General features: G+C 45.9%; 1 protein-coding gene across 1 annotated transcript; it reads left to right on the forward strand.

Annotated features, from left to right (window-relative positions):
• The first annotated feature begins 4,505 nt into the window (after positions 1–4,505).
• LOC134442508 (ubiquitin carboxyl-terminal hydrolase 46-like) lies at positions 4,506–15,368 on the forward strand. Its single transcript, XM_063192648.1, has 8 exons — positions 4,506–4,514; positions 4,866–5,079; positions 8,484–8,743; positions 12,282–12,358; positions 12,650–12,733; positions 12,938–13,135; positions 14,386–14,464; positions 15,081–15,368. Exons 1-8 carry the CDS (start codon positions 4,506–4,508, stop codon positions 15,180–15,182), a joined length of 1,023 nt encoding a protein of 340 aa, XP_063048718.1. The 3' UTR covers positions 15,183–15,368.
• Positions 15,369–15,981: the final 613 nt, after the last annotated feature.

Raw genomic sequence — 15,981 nt, forward strand, 5'->3', positions numbered from 1 at the left:
GGGCGGTTTGTGCATCACCCGGTAAAGAGACCGAAGTGTCCTGAATGTGTCCTATAAAGGGATTGGTAACTGCCCACTGCATTGTGTTTTCTGGCTCAATGGGGGAGTATTCAATGAAGGGGTTAGTGCTCGGAAGGCTGGTGGTTGCTGGAGTGCTGGCGAGGCGGATGTTTTGACTCGACAGCTTCCGGTCTGACACGTCATTGTAACTGGGGGCAACGGTAAACTCAGCGGCACGAGCTGTCAGAGGCTTGTTAGAATGTTGCGTCCAGCGGGAAAAGTTTCCTGACAGGAATGGATTACTGTTAACAATTTCCAACTGGCTAACGTTTCCATCCTCAGGACATCGGTTGTCCAGCTCATGTCGGAGCCTTTCCCTAACAACATCTTCCGAAAAACAAGAGGATCTTACCGACGACATCATTCTTTCCTGGCTGTCCATCCTTTTGGCTACTGTATCGAAGCAATGGGGAATCCGGACTTCTGACACCAATGTAGCGCCGAGCGGTAGCCACTTCAGAAGGAGGACGGGAGGCAGAAGATACAGTTTTCGGTCTTTTTATTTCCTGCCCTCTTACACTCTAAAACGGGCAAAAGGAGGTGTCCCCAAAATAAAACAATAACTAACTCTCCACTAATCTAAAAATATTCGCCACTCACACTGTCACACAGCTGCCCGTAAAGAAGTTCTCCTCAGCTCTGCCTAGAATTAATCGACGTTATCGATCCCTTATCAATCACCCCGCCCCTTATCAATACCCATCCTATCTAATTCCTTAATTATTCCCGCCCGGACACCTCCCCCCAATCAAAACCCACCCCAAAACTGATTGGCACACACAAAATTCTAGAAGACACACAAGGGAGTGGGGAACAACATTCACACACACAGATAGACAGAGAGGGAATCCTATGGGGTAACACACACACACAGTCCACTCAAGGGGCTCGGCGCTACAATAATGATGAGCCATTCTGGGCAATGCCGCGCCGTTATGGTGTTAGCTAATTTTAAGCTTTTTGGCGAAAAACGCAGCCAATGCATCACGGCGGGGCCAATTATAGTCCTATTATTTTCTGATGTTTCCCCACTATAAACAACTTCAAAAACGATACACACTTCATCACAAAGGTCTCGTCAATCAAACCGAGGCACAGAGACGATCATCGGACCACAGTCTTTCACTGGCCAGTGTTTTCAGAGGTGTCTCACTGTTGCAACTCTCTGACTCGGATGCAGGCTACTCAATCAGGTGGCTAGGTAGGCTAAACATGGTCCGCGGTTCTTACACCGGCTGCGACCGTAAAATGAAAAGCTGGAACCCCGACCGTTTTCACCGACTGCCACTGTCTAAACCAGCCATATTACGGGAATGGCTAATAGCATCAGAAGTGGACGAAACTGACATAAAAACCCTGAGGGATCGCTACTACCGTGTATGGAGGGAGCATTTCGAGGATGATGACTAGGCTACAAGAAGAGTAAGGGAGATGGAACACCTAAACGAAACCGTCTAAAGATGAATGGTGTACCAAAAAGGCGCATGGCTATGGAGGTATGTTTGAAGAGAGAGAAACATGTGTAAATGTGTCTGGCTCATGAATCTTGAGTGTCTGTGAATCTGTGAAACTGGTTGCAACACCGCGCGTCTTTGCCAGCTAGCACTCTGTTTTGGGAAGTAAGGCTGTAACGATATTGCATCGAACCGAGGGATCGCGGTACGCAGACCCACGAACCCCTATCGCGAAGCTTCCTCACAGAATCGCGATGTGCAATTTTAAAGTTGCTACCCCTCAGTGTAGAACACAACAGGCAACATACAGCCAAGAGTTTGCATATGCGCTTAAAAAGACCAGGAGAAAAAGGGCGCACACGTTCGAGTAACAGTTCCATCACCCCTTTCTCATATAAAATGCTCCTTCCAACCAGCACGTTGTTGTTATCCATTGCCTGAGCAACCTCCGTGAGACGAAAAACTTGGGCAAACATCGGAAGGTGAAGGACAAATGAACAACAGACCAAGAATGCTTTTATAAACGTGTCAAGATTTTTTTTATTCATTCACGCGCGATGTATTGCGAGTGGAGTTTGACGTTGGAGCAGAGAGAGAGAGAGAGAGAGAGAGAGAGAGAGAGAGAGAGAGAGAGAGAGAGGGCGAGAGAGAGCGCGAGATGCTCCGCCTGCCTATAAACCAGCCTGGAATCGCTTGTAGGGAGGTGCCCGAAGTCGGACGAATGTTGAGGTCGATAGGCAGGATATTAGGCAGCATTATTTCTTCCCACATTAATGTTAGGCTATATTGTAAAATTACCGCCTACATAAGCAGAAAGCATGCTCCATTTCAGCCTCTGCATTCATTCTCGCTCTTGAAAAAAATGTCAAACCACAAAACAAAACGAAAAACGTGTGCGTTAGGTCTACGTAGCAGTGAGAACTAACTGAGGTTCATTTCGAGTTTTGATTGTAGGCTACGGGCAGGCGCTGCTGCACGATCAAAAAAAGCTACGGAAATATTTAACTTAATCAAAATTAAGTGTTGCATTTCTTTAAGTAGCCTAACTTAATACAACATGTTTCCTGACGATATATGGCCAGTGTTGTTTTAATGTTTGGATATTAATTGGATAGGCCTAATATTTGATAAAGTAAGACAGCTGCCAATGATCATACACCCTGACCACCCCACCTCTCTCTCTCTCTTTCTCTCTCTCAACATATCTTAGCCTATTTATAAGCCTTTTTCCTTGATGAACTAATATCCCTTATTTCTCTGTGTTGTGTTTTGATGTCAACACCTGGGAACAGGTTGCAGTGGTAGCCTATATCTGCAACATCATTCAGCCTTGTAAACCTACAAAATTAATGCAAAAAGATATTAATTCCAAAGTATATATATAATTTATTTTCTTTCTTTTTTTTCCAAAAAATGTTTTTTCAATTTTTTTGTGTGAAATCGTGGGGCATATCGAACCGTGGGTCATATATCGTGATACAAACCGAATCGTGGGTTGGGTGTATCGTTACAGCCTTATTGGGAAGGCATACATGTGCAGTAAATGTAGCCCACTACAGGAGATCATAAACTGTCAAAACAAACTAGCGCGGGATGGCAAGTGAAATTGTGAAATTGTGCGACCTGAGGCATTCGATGTGGTTGATGTCAAGCATGCTAGAGTAGTTTCAGTGAAGTAGACACTAATTGACCAGGGCGCGCGAGGTCAGATGGACCATTACGCAACGGAGGAGGGCTGGAGGAATTTTATAAAGTCGTACTAGAATGTAAGTACACCACCAGTGGTGTGTTATTACAAAGTTGAATCCATGTTATATTATACCGTGTTGCAATTACTTTGTAAGAGTAGTCTGCCTACCTTATTGAACGTCTGGGAGTGATAAAACCACCTGGGGCTACACGTCCGGGAGTGATCTCAGTTGGGAGTGTCCATCTGCCACCGGTACTCTCCATACAACTCTTCAAATCTGCTGCCTGCACACACGGTAGTCCACTTCTGATGCTATTAGCCATTCCCGTAATATGGCTGGTTTAGACAGTGGCAGTCGGTGAAAACGGTCGGGGTTCCAGCTTTTCATTTTACGGTCGCAGCCGGTGTAAGAACCGCGGACCATGTTTAGCCTACCTAGCCACCTGATTGAGTAGCCTGCATCCGGGTCAGAGAGTTGCAACAGTGAGACACCTCTGAAAACACTGGCCAGTGAAAGACTGTGGTCCGATGATCGTCTCTGTGCCTCGGTTTGATTGACGAGACCTTTGTGATGAAGTGTGTATCGTTTTTGAAGTTGTTTATAGCGGGGAAACATCAGAAAATAATAGGACTATAATTGGCCCCGCCGTGATGCATTGGCTGCGTTTTTCGCCAAAAAGCTTAAAATTAGCTAACACCATAACGGCGCGGCATTGCCCAGAATGGCTCATCATTATATACATTATGTGGCATGGGAAAGCGATGGTGAAACTTTCATTTTACGCCGGAAGTATCCTTTAATCAAGTGATCTTTCAAACGGGCAGTCACCTGGTTGAATTGGACAGGTAAAACCAGGTTATTTAGAATATGTCGCCCTGGATTGTTAGGCTGCCTCTCGTCAGGGGCCCTACCCCATTCCCCATTCCCCTGCCCCACGCCACCTGACATAATCCGCCATGAAAGATGCTGCACAGCACCCCGTCTAGCTCACATGGCCTCACAATGTCTACCTGTCCTCCCTCTTTCCATGTCATCTCTCTCTCTCTCTCTATGCCATACTGTATTCCTATAACCATATACATTCCTATATCCTGCTATTCTCCTTCATCACCTGACCTGTTTGGCCAGGTACTGCAATGACCCTGTCCATTTGTTCATGTGTGTGAAGTCGGCGTCAGTGTGTTTGTGTTTGTCCATAACAAGTGTGTGTCACATTTGGTGACATGTGTTACTGCGACTCCCCCTCTTTTCAGTGATGGTTTTTCTGCTGTTCTTACTTTACTTACTTTGGTTTATACTAATGTCCACAGTGTGGAAATTTGACTTTGTTTTTGTTTATTGATAATATTCTCTCTCTCGCTCTCTCTCGCGCTCTCTCGCTCTCTCTCTCTCCCTATCTCGCTCCCTCTCTCTCTCTATCTCTCTATTGCTCCAGTTTAAGAACAGTAGTAGTGGTAGTAATAATAATATTTTCAGTTGGCTCCGAAAAATGAAATAAGAAAAAAGAATAGTAAGCAGTGTGCGGTGTCTTTTGAATTTTGTTCATTGTTCACCTTCTCCTGCCTCACACCTGCATTGCTGAAGGCTTGTGCACAAAGACTCTCTTGAGCTTTAATAATATTTTCTTCTTTCCATTTTCCCCTCTCCTCCTGTGCTCCAGTTTGGGAACACGTGTTACTGCAACTCTGTGCTGCAGGCGCTGTACTTCTGCCGTCCGTTCCGGGAGAATGTGCTGGCGTACAAGGCGCAGGCCAAGAAGCGGGAGAACCTACTGACGTGCCTGGCTGACCTCTTCCACAGCATCGCCACGCAGAAGAAGAAGGTGGGCGTCATCCCGCCCAAGAAGTTCATCTCCAGGCTGAGGAAGGAGAACGGTGAGTATACACGCACGCAGGCACGCATGGATGCACGCACACACACACACACACACACAAGTGTTGTGAGGTTTGTAAATGACTTGATTCTTTTGAACGGCTCCTGGACGTTAACGATGGGAACCGAATCACAGCTGGGAGCCAGTCTTTTTCCGTTCTTTCGTTCGTTTTCCGTTAATTTTGAGCATGTGACCTTGAGTGCTTTCATTTGGGGAAAAAACACAAGTGTTTGTCGCAGAGAGTGGTAGAAACGGCAGAAAAGAAGGAGGACAATCAGTTGTTGCTTGGACAAAACGACCTAGAGGTGGAGTCAAAATGCTTTCTTGTTAACGCTATATAATGAATAAATAACTAAAAAACATTCAATAGAGCCAGCTTTTTGAAGGGCTCTTTGAAAAGAACGAGCCACTATGATCCGGATTCTGTCAAAGAGCCATAAATCCCATCTCTAGCACGTACACACACACACACACACACACACACACACACACACACACACACACACACACACACACACACACACACACACACACACACAAACACACAAACACGCACGCACAGAGAAGAGGTAGATGTCATCCTGCCTAAGACGTTCATCTTGCGCCCGTGCAAGGAAAGCCTATGTTGTGTTGGAATATGTCTTCTGAAGGCCTAAACAGATTGCGCAACAAAATACTGCAAGAATGTTCATCAACTTTGAGGGGGTTCTATGAGGATGTGGGGAATCCTCTAGAGCAAACATGAACAGTTTGCTGCAGACTACACCTATTCAAGTACAGATATGCAAAATGTAAGCCTGCTTTATTGTATCATTATTACGCTATGGCCTTGGGAACTAGAAAATTGACACCTACCCGGGCCCTCCTCCAATAAAACGGTTTGTAACTTGGAAAGGATACCACTTCACTTATAGGGGGTTTCAATTTCAACCCTTTCTCTTGGATATCTAAGGAACACCCAGCCATTTTATTCAGAATACATGTATTTCAAAACACAATTGTGTGGAGATTTGTTTTTTTTTTGATTGGCGTGGAATGGCCCTATTTCAAACACAACGCAAAAAAATATGCATGCGCAAATACCACACATATGGTGCATATGTCTCAGACCTGTTCTGGGGTCAAAGCCAGCTGTGTGCCATATGTGTGTGGGTGCCAGGCTGTTGTGCAGACCCCCCTGGTATCGGGTGCATTGGTGGCAAGAGGAGTCTGAGTCTCTTTCAGTGGCATTGGACCAGGGCTGGACTGGCGATCTGGCATAGCGGGCATTTCCCGGTGGGCCCCGCACCCTCGTGGACCACTATTTTCAGAAATGTAAATGTGGGCCCACCGGGGAGTTAGTTCTCCGCCGCTAATTATTAGAGGTCCACTTATTAGAGGAACACTTATTTAAAAATAATGGTAACCGGTTAATACCGTTCCTCAAACAAAACAAAAAAAGTAATGATTTTCCTGTGCACGTTACCATGACGGCTGAGGTTCACATCCTGTGTGACATCAGACATTCGCTGACTGAATGGAGAGAGGGATTACAAAGTCTCCACTCCACATCTTAAATAAGAGAAACCACTATCATACAAAAGGGGCGAGTTTCCATTGCATAACTGTTAGACATTGCAGAGAAGCGTGTTTAAAGCGCACCGAGAATTTTCTTCCTGACAGGAACGAAATTAACCGTTCCGGGAACAGTATTTTTTTGTTCTAACCGGTTCGGGAACGTCAATTTGTTGGTGGAACCCATAACCGGAAACGCTATAATTCCGTTTCTGTTCGGAACGAACCATTTGGAAAAAAATAACGATTCAAAGCCCTGCTTTAAACCAAAAGTGCCTGGTCCCTATTTCTGCCCCAGGACAGCCCTGCATTGGGCATCAGCAGCAGAGGGGCAGAGGGGAGCAGGTGCCAAAGGAAGGCTCACGTGTACCCCTGACAAGAGCCTCTCAGTTTGGACCAAATGAAGAGAACACAGGAGTGAGAGACGACAGGAAAGAGTGAAGGGCAGGGCAGGGGAGGGGGAGAGAGGGAGAGAGGCAAACGGGGAGGGAGGAAGGAGTGTCATCACGTGAGGAGAGGAGAGAAAGAGAGTCAGAAGAGTGAAACATGACATGGAGAGACCGAGAAGAAAAGATGAAGGAGACAAAGATAAATCCAAATATGAGAGAGAGAGAGAGAGAGAGAGAGAGAGAGAGAGAGAGAGAGAGAGAGAGACAGAGAGAGACAGAGAGAGACAGAGAGAAAGAGAAAGAGAAAGAGAGACAGGCCGGCCTCCTGGTGGGGGTTATAGGGAGAGATTGGACTATTCGCTTGTCTGAGTCTGGGCTGCTCTCCAGGTGAGCGAACAATGCCACGCTCTGTCAAAGCCGGACTCCACACACACACGCACACACACACTCACACACAGGGCATGCCTGGCTGCACCCAGGTGCAGGCCGTTGGGATATCCAGTGTGTGGGATTGTCAGTGGGCTCACCTGGGGCTTTGCTGCTGCTCACGGGTATTGAGAGGGCTAAATCATTCATCATTACTGGATTTGCATTGGACACACACACACACACACACACACACACACACACACACACACACACACACACACACACACACACACACGTGAGCGTGCACCCAACATGTGAGGGAAGTCTGGAAGTTCCCTGTGGCTGTAACATGTAATATATTGCTGTGTTGCAACATACAGTGCGAGAAATACGTTTGTACACCCTTTAGAATGTATTACATTTTAATGTAGATTGGTAATTAAATATTGTGTAAGTATTGAGTCAAAAAATGAACAGTGTCTGCTTTTACAAATACCACTCAAACAATTGCATGTTATCATATTTTACTTGCCATGATGCTGGTCTATCTATCTACCTGTGTTTGCCCACCCACACCCCCCAGACCTGTTCGACAACTAAATGCATCAGGATGCTTACATGGGAATATTATGTGTCCATCTAAATGTCTCTGTGTATGTTTGTGTATGTCTACTCTGTCTGTGTGTACAGGGGCCAAGGGCGGCTCCCATGTGGGGCTGGTACCACTGTGAAACCCCACCCTGAGGGCATTTCAAAAATCATGAATCGGCACTGTTAGCTATATGTTATAACATATTATTTCCATGTTGTGACCACCCTAATGTGTTAATAGCATGTTATTAGCAGTTTAAAAGGCATTTTATACGTTTCATTTTTCTAATTGTCTTTATCTATCTGTTTATGTGTCCCACCCTTGACATGTTTTGACAACTACATGCAGCAGAATGCTGACATAGGAACATATGTGTCCATGTTAATTTATATGTGTTTTCATGTATCTGAATGTTTTTATATGTGTGTTTTGACTGTTTTCATGTATGTGAATGGGTCTATGTCTAAATCTGTATGTGTGTGTTTGTGTGTGTCCCTCTAGACCTGTTTGACAACTATATGCAGCAGGATGCACACGAGTTCCTGAACTACCTGCTGAACACGGTGGCGGACATCTTGCAGGAGGAGAAGAAGCAGGAGAAGCAAAATGGCCGCCTGAAGAACAATGGAACGCCGGCCAACGCACCCTCGGACAACGCGCCCAGCAACGACCACGAGCACAAGGTGGCCGAGGCCACCTGGGTGCACGACATCTTCCAAGGCACACTCACCAACGAGACGCGCTGCCTCAACTGCGAAACGGTGAGAAGAAGGCTGTGAGCGTGTGCGTGTGTGTGTTGTATGCACAGCATCTTCCAAAGCACGCTCTCCAACGAGACACAGTGCCTCAACTGCATAATATTGTGTGTGGGGAGGGTGGGTGTGTGTGGTTTGATGTGGGTTTGGGTGGATGGGTGAAGGTGGATGAGACACGACAGCGCCTTAACTGCGATACGGTGAGAGAGTGGGGTGGGAAAGGATGTGTGTTGGGTGCAAAACGTTTTCAGTACGATTTTTGGTAAGTTCCTGCATAACACATTCATAGCAGCTGTTATAAAGTCTGTATGAAGCATTCATTATTGTTTCATGACCCACTCATACAGCCTTTCATGAACCCAGGGGATGGAAGGACAGCTATTGTCAAAATAAAAGTGAAACAAAGAAGCACAAAAGTAGCAACGCTGTTTTGCAATTGCTTAACTTTTATTTTGACAAGTTGCTGTCCTTTTGTCTTCCATGTTTATGAAAGATTTGGTATGAATGTCTTGCGAAACGGTCATGAACCCTTCATGCAAAGTGTATAACAGCTGCTATGAATGTGTAATGCAGCAACACGTCAAGTAAAGTGTAACCCGATTTTTTTATAGTATTGAATACCAACATGACCCATTGCAAGACGGTGAGAGACAATGGACATTTCTGCATGTGAAGTGTCCTTGCCTTGCTAGTGTGAGTATTGCCCATTTTTCAAGGATTCCACGTCATCACGGCTCGCCAAGTACTGTTGCAAAGTCAAGCATGCTTCAAAATCTACTAAGTGCAACACACTGGATTCGTAGCATTTCCAAGGATACACTTCTTCATCCTTGCCATGACAAAATACCCAGAATCCTTCACGTCTCCACGCTTGCACTAGGCTTTTTATTACTGCGGGAAAGCCATAGATGTTTAAGCACAACATGTATGGTATGTTTTTGTTTGCGAGATGTGAAATATCTTAAAACAACTCAACACAACTGTGTCATTGTCTATGCCCATCACGTTTGTATTTCGTTTCACAGCTTTTGACCACGGACAATTTGTGCACTGTTATGAATTGACCTCAACATTCTCATAGTTTATCTACGAAGACTTAAGTGCAGATTATAGTTCAGCAACGGCGGCCGTTGGTTCTGGTCGCTAACCACTGTTGATGTTATACATATGCGCAGGAGGTCTCATGTCGTTAGCCACATTTGGCTACATAGCTACAAGGCTACAGTACAGTAGTCAGACTGCCGGCATTGTGCAGCGAGTGCTAAACTGATGTGTTGTTTGTTTGTTACTTACTAATTCAGTCATTGTATCTTCATTTATTTACACACACTAGAAAGAAAGCATTCGTATTTCACAGAATATTGACAGTTTGGCTCTCGTAAACTACGGAGAACTGTGCCGCCACGAGAACAAGGAAGTAGCGAGACGACCAATCACAGCGCCTTTTCTCAGCGACCTTCGCAACCGTTTGACGTGTAGTCATGATTTTCTTGAGGCGCACGACGATGGTTGCAGAGCCTCTGCGCGGGGGGCGTGGTCGCGCACAGATGGTTGCAACCGTCAACGCCAATAAGTATGAATTGGCCTTTACACACTCCCAAGGGCGCACACTACACTTTGAGAAACTGTGTGTGTGTGTGTGTGTGTGTGTGTGTGTGTGTGTGTGTGTGTGTGTGTGTGTGTGTGTGTGTGTGTGTGTGTGTGTGTGTGTGTGTGTGTGTGTGTGTGTGTGTGTGTGTGTGTGGACAATGCACATGTGTGTTTGTGGCCTACAACAATAGGCCATGAAATAGACCACAAGTGGCCACACCCATGAACCACAAACTTCTGACCCCACCTGCTGCCTCAGCATTGTGCGTGTGTGCGTATGTGCGTGCGTGCATGTGTGTTTGTGTGATAGCCAGGGCTTCTAGTGTGGGTTATAGAAAGAGAGAGAGTGTGTGTGTGTGTGTGTGTGTCAGCAGGCTGCATGGATGCTGTCTGAGGTTATGGGTTTTCATAAGCACCGCCGATAGAATCTCTATTCCCTCCGCTTCATTTTTCACCTGACTCAGCACTTGGTCGTGGTGTAGGCTTTCTTTTCTTGTTCCTTTCCTTTTATTTTCTTCTCTCGCCTTCTCTCATCTTCTCTCTGTGTTGCTTGTTCTCCCTCACAGTCGTTTTTTTTCGTGCATTTCCTTTGTTTTTTCCATGTTCTTTCATTACGTATTCACATTATTCACTTCTCTTTCTCTCTTTCTTTCTTTCTTTCTTTCTTTCTTTCTTTCTTTCTTTCTTTCTTTCTTTCTTTTTACTGTCTCCTCCAGTGATTTCCTGACTCTCATGCTCTTCCCATTGGCTCAGTCATTGCCATTAGGCAGCCAAATGAAATAAATGGCGGCTGGGAAATGGTTTGTTCTGTTCGGTAAAACAGGGTGTGTGTGTGTGTGTGTGTGTGTGTGTGTGTGTGTGTGTGTGTGTGTGTGTGTGTGTGTGTGTGTGTGTGTGTGTGTGTGTGTGTGTGTGTGTGACCGTGTGACCGTGTGACCGTGTGACCGTGTGTGTGTGTGACCATGTGTGTGTGTGATTTAGTGGGTTTGCTTTTGCAGGAAGCCTCCTGCGTCACTGAAGCTGGAGCTTTTGTCCTCAACGCAAGTCAATTCAAAGACCGACTCACACACCCACACCGATTCATGACTGTACATTTACACATGCACACACACACACACGCACACACACACGCACGCACACACACATGACCATCCCTCTGGAGAGGCTGTACACCTCTCAACACATCAAAGACAACACTCCTGTGTGTGTGTATCTCAAATGCAGTCAGAAAAAACAAAGACACAGGTGCAAGCATGAGTGGACTCACTCTGACATCCACCACCAGGACACACACACACACACACACACACACACACACACACACACACACACACACACACACACACACACACACAGAACAGGGTCTCCACTACCATTCCTTAGAGTCCCCAGCCCACTACCATCCCCCACCCCCCACCCCGATAGCTCCGCACCTAATACTGATTGCATCCAGTGACGTGTTTGTCCTCTTGTGATCCTATGGTGTTTCTGTGCAGGTCAGCAGTGATGATGAGATGCAGTACTCTTACGCCTGCCTATGTAACCCGTTCATATGCCGACCCTCATCAACTCATATTGCACTGATCTCTATTGATGTGTTTGTGTGTATCTGGATCTGTTTTGTTTGTCTGTGCAGGTCAGATCAACAGCAAGGATGTGGACTTCTTAAACCTGTCACATAATACACTCTTATTATTCTGTGCAGTCATATTTAATTATTCTGTACATTATTCATATTGAACATTATGACACATTGTGCATTGTTGTGTGTTTATCCTCAGCTGTGATTGTGCTCTTGTTGTGTTATTGCAGGTCAGCAGTAAGGATGAGGACTTCCTAGACCTGTCATATGATATGCTCATATAATATTATTCTTTACATTATTCATATTGTATATTATGATGTATTTATCCTGACACTCAGCTGTGTTTGTGCTCCTGTTGTGTTACCGCAGGTCAGCAGTAAGGATGAGGACTTCCTAGACCTGTCTGTGGACGTGGAGCAGAACACTTCAATAACGCACTGTCTCAGGTACCTCTTAACACGCATCCTGAGCACACACACACACACACACACACACACACACACACACACACACACACACACAGGCGCGCACGCACACACACACACACACACACACACACACACACACACACACACACACACACACAGGCAAAGTGCTAGTTTACACTGAAATGACGTGCAAGGGATTGTGTGTACGCACGCACGCACGCACACACACACACACACACACTCAGACTTTCCACTTACCAGCTTTTCCTGATGTGTATCTGTTGTTTGTTTGTCTGTTTGTGTTTGCAGGGACTTCAGTAATACAGAGACCCTCTGCAGTGAATATAAATACTACTGTGAAACATGCTGCAGCAAACAGGAGGCCCAGAAAAGGTGTGTGTGCATGTGTGTCTGTGTTTCTGTCTCTGTCTTCAGGATGTGTGTTCCCCATGATCCTAGCCCTCCACCTGAAGTGTTAGTGTGTGTGCGTGCGTGTGCCGGATGCGTGTTGAGAATCTGCCCGTGATCTTGGCCCTGCATCTGAAGTATAATTGTGTGTGTGTGTGTGTGTGTGTGTGTGTGTGTGTGTGTGCGCAGGATGCGTGTTAAGAAGCTGCCCATGATCCTGGCGCTCCACCTGAAGCGCTTCAAGTACATGGAGCAGCTGCACCGCTACACCAAGCTGTCGTACCGCGTGGTCTTCCCCCTGGAGCTGCGCCTCTTCAACACCTCCGCAGACGCCGTCAACCTCGACCGCATGTACGACCTGGTGGCCGTGGTGGTGCACTGCGGCAGGTAGGCAACCTGCACGCACCCAGACACACGCGCGCACACACACAAAGACGATGGAAAAGTGTGTGGAAAATGTGTCCCACACAGGTTGAACATATGCTTTGTCAAAGTCATGTAGAAAGCTAGCCTGATAAACCAGCCTAAATGTGAGATTGGATGTGTAATTTAGTCTGGCCCCGATGAATCGTACATCCGAAGATTGTTGATGAGAACAACCCGTTGCCTATCAAACTGTGCCTGTGCCTATAGGCCGGTGCTCTGCCCAATCAGCGCCATCTTTCTCGTTGATGTGCTTTCCCAACGTTGCGAGCTTCGTCGTCACTCCCTCAAAACCCTGCCCGCTTTGATTCAAAACAAAACTCTGCGTTGTGATTGGTTTGCCAGATTCTTGGCAAGCCTGGCAGACCACTACCACGATGCGAGGCCAGACCCACTCGCAGCCAAAAAAAATGGCGTCCAGCGGGTGGCGCTGGTTTACTAGGCTAGTAGAAAGCTCAATGTGTAAGAGCACTCTCAGGCAATTCCAGACACCCATTAGTGCATTAGCAGTCTTTCACTGCTCTTACACTCTCAAATGTAGTGTTAATTCAACACTTAAAGGCAGGGCCGGTCCTAGGGGTGGGCTGAACGGGCAGGGGGCTGAGAGGGGGCTGTATCGTTGTGAAATCTCGCCCCCCAATGACATCGCAAAAATCGCTGAAAACATGTTAGCATATTACAGGCATATTAAAATAGTTCAAAACATGTTATTGCCACACTATTAATATTACACTGTTGTAATCGTAACATACTATTCGCATTTTGTGTGTTTTTTTGTTGAGGGCTGGCCATAAAAGGGGGTGGGTCGTCGGACTGTTGTATCGCCCGGGGCACAATTCATTGTAGTTTAGTTTAGTTAAATTTATTTGATAGGGACAGATATAAAACATGTAGGTTGCATAACAACCAAACAGCAAGCATCATAGCATTTATAGCCAAAACCTCATTTTCAATGCTCGTCCCTAGACCGCCACTGCTCGAAGGGTCAATTTCACACCTTCTAAATACATGTGGTCCTACAAAACAAATGATTTACTGTGTGTGCGTGTGCGTGTGCGTGTGTGTGTGTGTGTGTGTGTGTGTGTGTGTGTGTGTGTGTGTGTGTGTGTGTGTGTGTGTGTGTGTGTGTGTGTGTGTGTGTGTGTGTGTGTGTGTGCGCGCACATGTGCGCGCATGGCTGTGTGTGTGTGTGTGTGTGTGTGTTTGTCCACCAGTGGGCCGAACAGAGGACACTACATCACCATAGTGAAGAGTCATGGCTTCTGGCTACTGTTTGATGACGACATAGTGGAGGTAGGAAGCCCACACACACACATCTGTCTGCATGGGCTCTGATTCATCACATTTAACTTTCATCCATTTTCTCCACTGTCTATTCCCTCTCTCTCTCTCTCTCTCTCTCTCTCTCTCTCTCTCTCTCTCTCTCTCTCTCTCTCTCTCTCTCTCTCTCTCTCTCTATCTTGCTCTCACTCCTTTTATCTTTCTCATTCTCTTTTTCTCTTGCTTCCACCTCTACCTTTCCGATATGTCCATATAATCTCTCCCTTTCCTCTATCTCTGTGTGTCTTTCACGCTCCCTCTGTTTATTTCTTCCTCTGTCTCTGTTTATCTCTCTTTTCCTGTCTTTTTCCTTCTTTCCCAGAACGCCATTACATGCAACTAATCTTAACATGTTGAACAGAATGCACACGAGTCATTTTTTCAGGAATGCTGCAGAATACTGTTTCACACGTCAGTGGAATATTCCGGAAATATTCGGAACTTTAAACCGAATTCTGAGTATATTCCATTTGAAATGGGAATAATCTGTGCATGTAACTGCCCTCATTGTCTTTGCCTATGTCTTCAACTTCATCTCCGGCTTTCCCTGTTTCTCTGATTATATGCTTTTTCATTTTTTTTTCTTTAGAAAATAGATGCACAGGCTATCGAGGAGTTCTACGGCCTGACCTCCGACATTTCAAAGAATTCCGAGTCGGGATATATTCTCTTTTACCAGTCGCGGGAATAGCAACGACGACAAAGTGGAAGAGGAAGAAAATAAAGCAAGATGACGAAGAACAGATGAAGAGGGAGACATAGAACAAGGGAGCACAAAGGAAGAGAGGAGAAAGGAACAACAAAAGTTGACTTGGATATTGACCACAAACCCCTTATCCCTGAACGCCCCTTTTCCCAACTCCCTTTCCTTTCCTGTCCTTTCTCCTCCTCCCTTTCTTTCTCCTTCTATTCCTCCTCTCCTCTCTTCTCCTCAGTGCCTCTGTCCCAAAATTGTGTGCCAGTTCCCCAGTCACTTCCTCCCTCTACATCTGCCAACACTACACTTCCCACAATTCCTGTTGTCTCCATCTTCCACGTTTTTTGTGCTTTATATATTTCCCCTTTCTGTTGTTTTCTTTTTTCTTCCACTTCTTCTTTTATTATTCCATAAATCACCTGCATTTAAATGGCACTTTAGAACAAAAAAGATGTGTGGGCGGAAAGGTTAAGACGTAATGTTTCAAACTGCAATGAACAACAACGACAACAATCGAGACTCCTGCTGATCCACTCGTCATGAATCACACTATATACGTTAGTCTGCCACTCCACTCCACTGTTCTCAACTCCACTGCTCCCTGTTGCCCCTACATCTCTGCATCACCGCCACCGGGGGAGGACTCGAACACTTCCTGTTACCCCCCTCACCCCCCACAGGAGTGACAACTTGAGACCGATTCAAGTTTCTGTACTTGCGTACCATACGTGCAATCAGGTGTGTGTGTGTGTGTGTGTGTGTGTGTGTGTGTGTGTGTGTGTGTGTGTGTGTG

Source organism: Engraulis encrasicolus, unplaced genomic scaffold (assembly GCF_034702125.1).
Source record: "Engraulis encrasicolus isolate BLACKSEA-1 unplaced genomic scaffold, IST_EnEncr_1.0 scaffold_175_np1212, whole genome shotgun sequence".
In the NCBI taxonomy this organism is placed as follows: Eukaryota; Metazoa; Chordata; class Actinopteri; order Clupeiformes; family Engraulidae; genus Engraulis; species Engraulis encrasicolus.

Coding starts and splice junctions, on each gene's coding strand:
- LOC134442508 (XM_063192648.1), top strand. Junction 5,080..8,483: donor CAGGCTGAGGAAGGAGAACG/GTGAGTATACAC, acceptor GTGTCCCTCTAG/ACCTGTTTGACAACTATATG. Junction 12,734..12,937: donor AAACAGGAGGCCCAGAAAAG/GTGTGTGTGCAT, acceptor GTGTGTGCGCAG/GATGCGTGTTAAGAAGCTGC.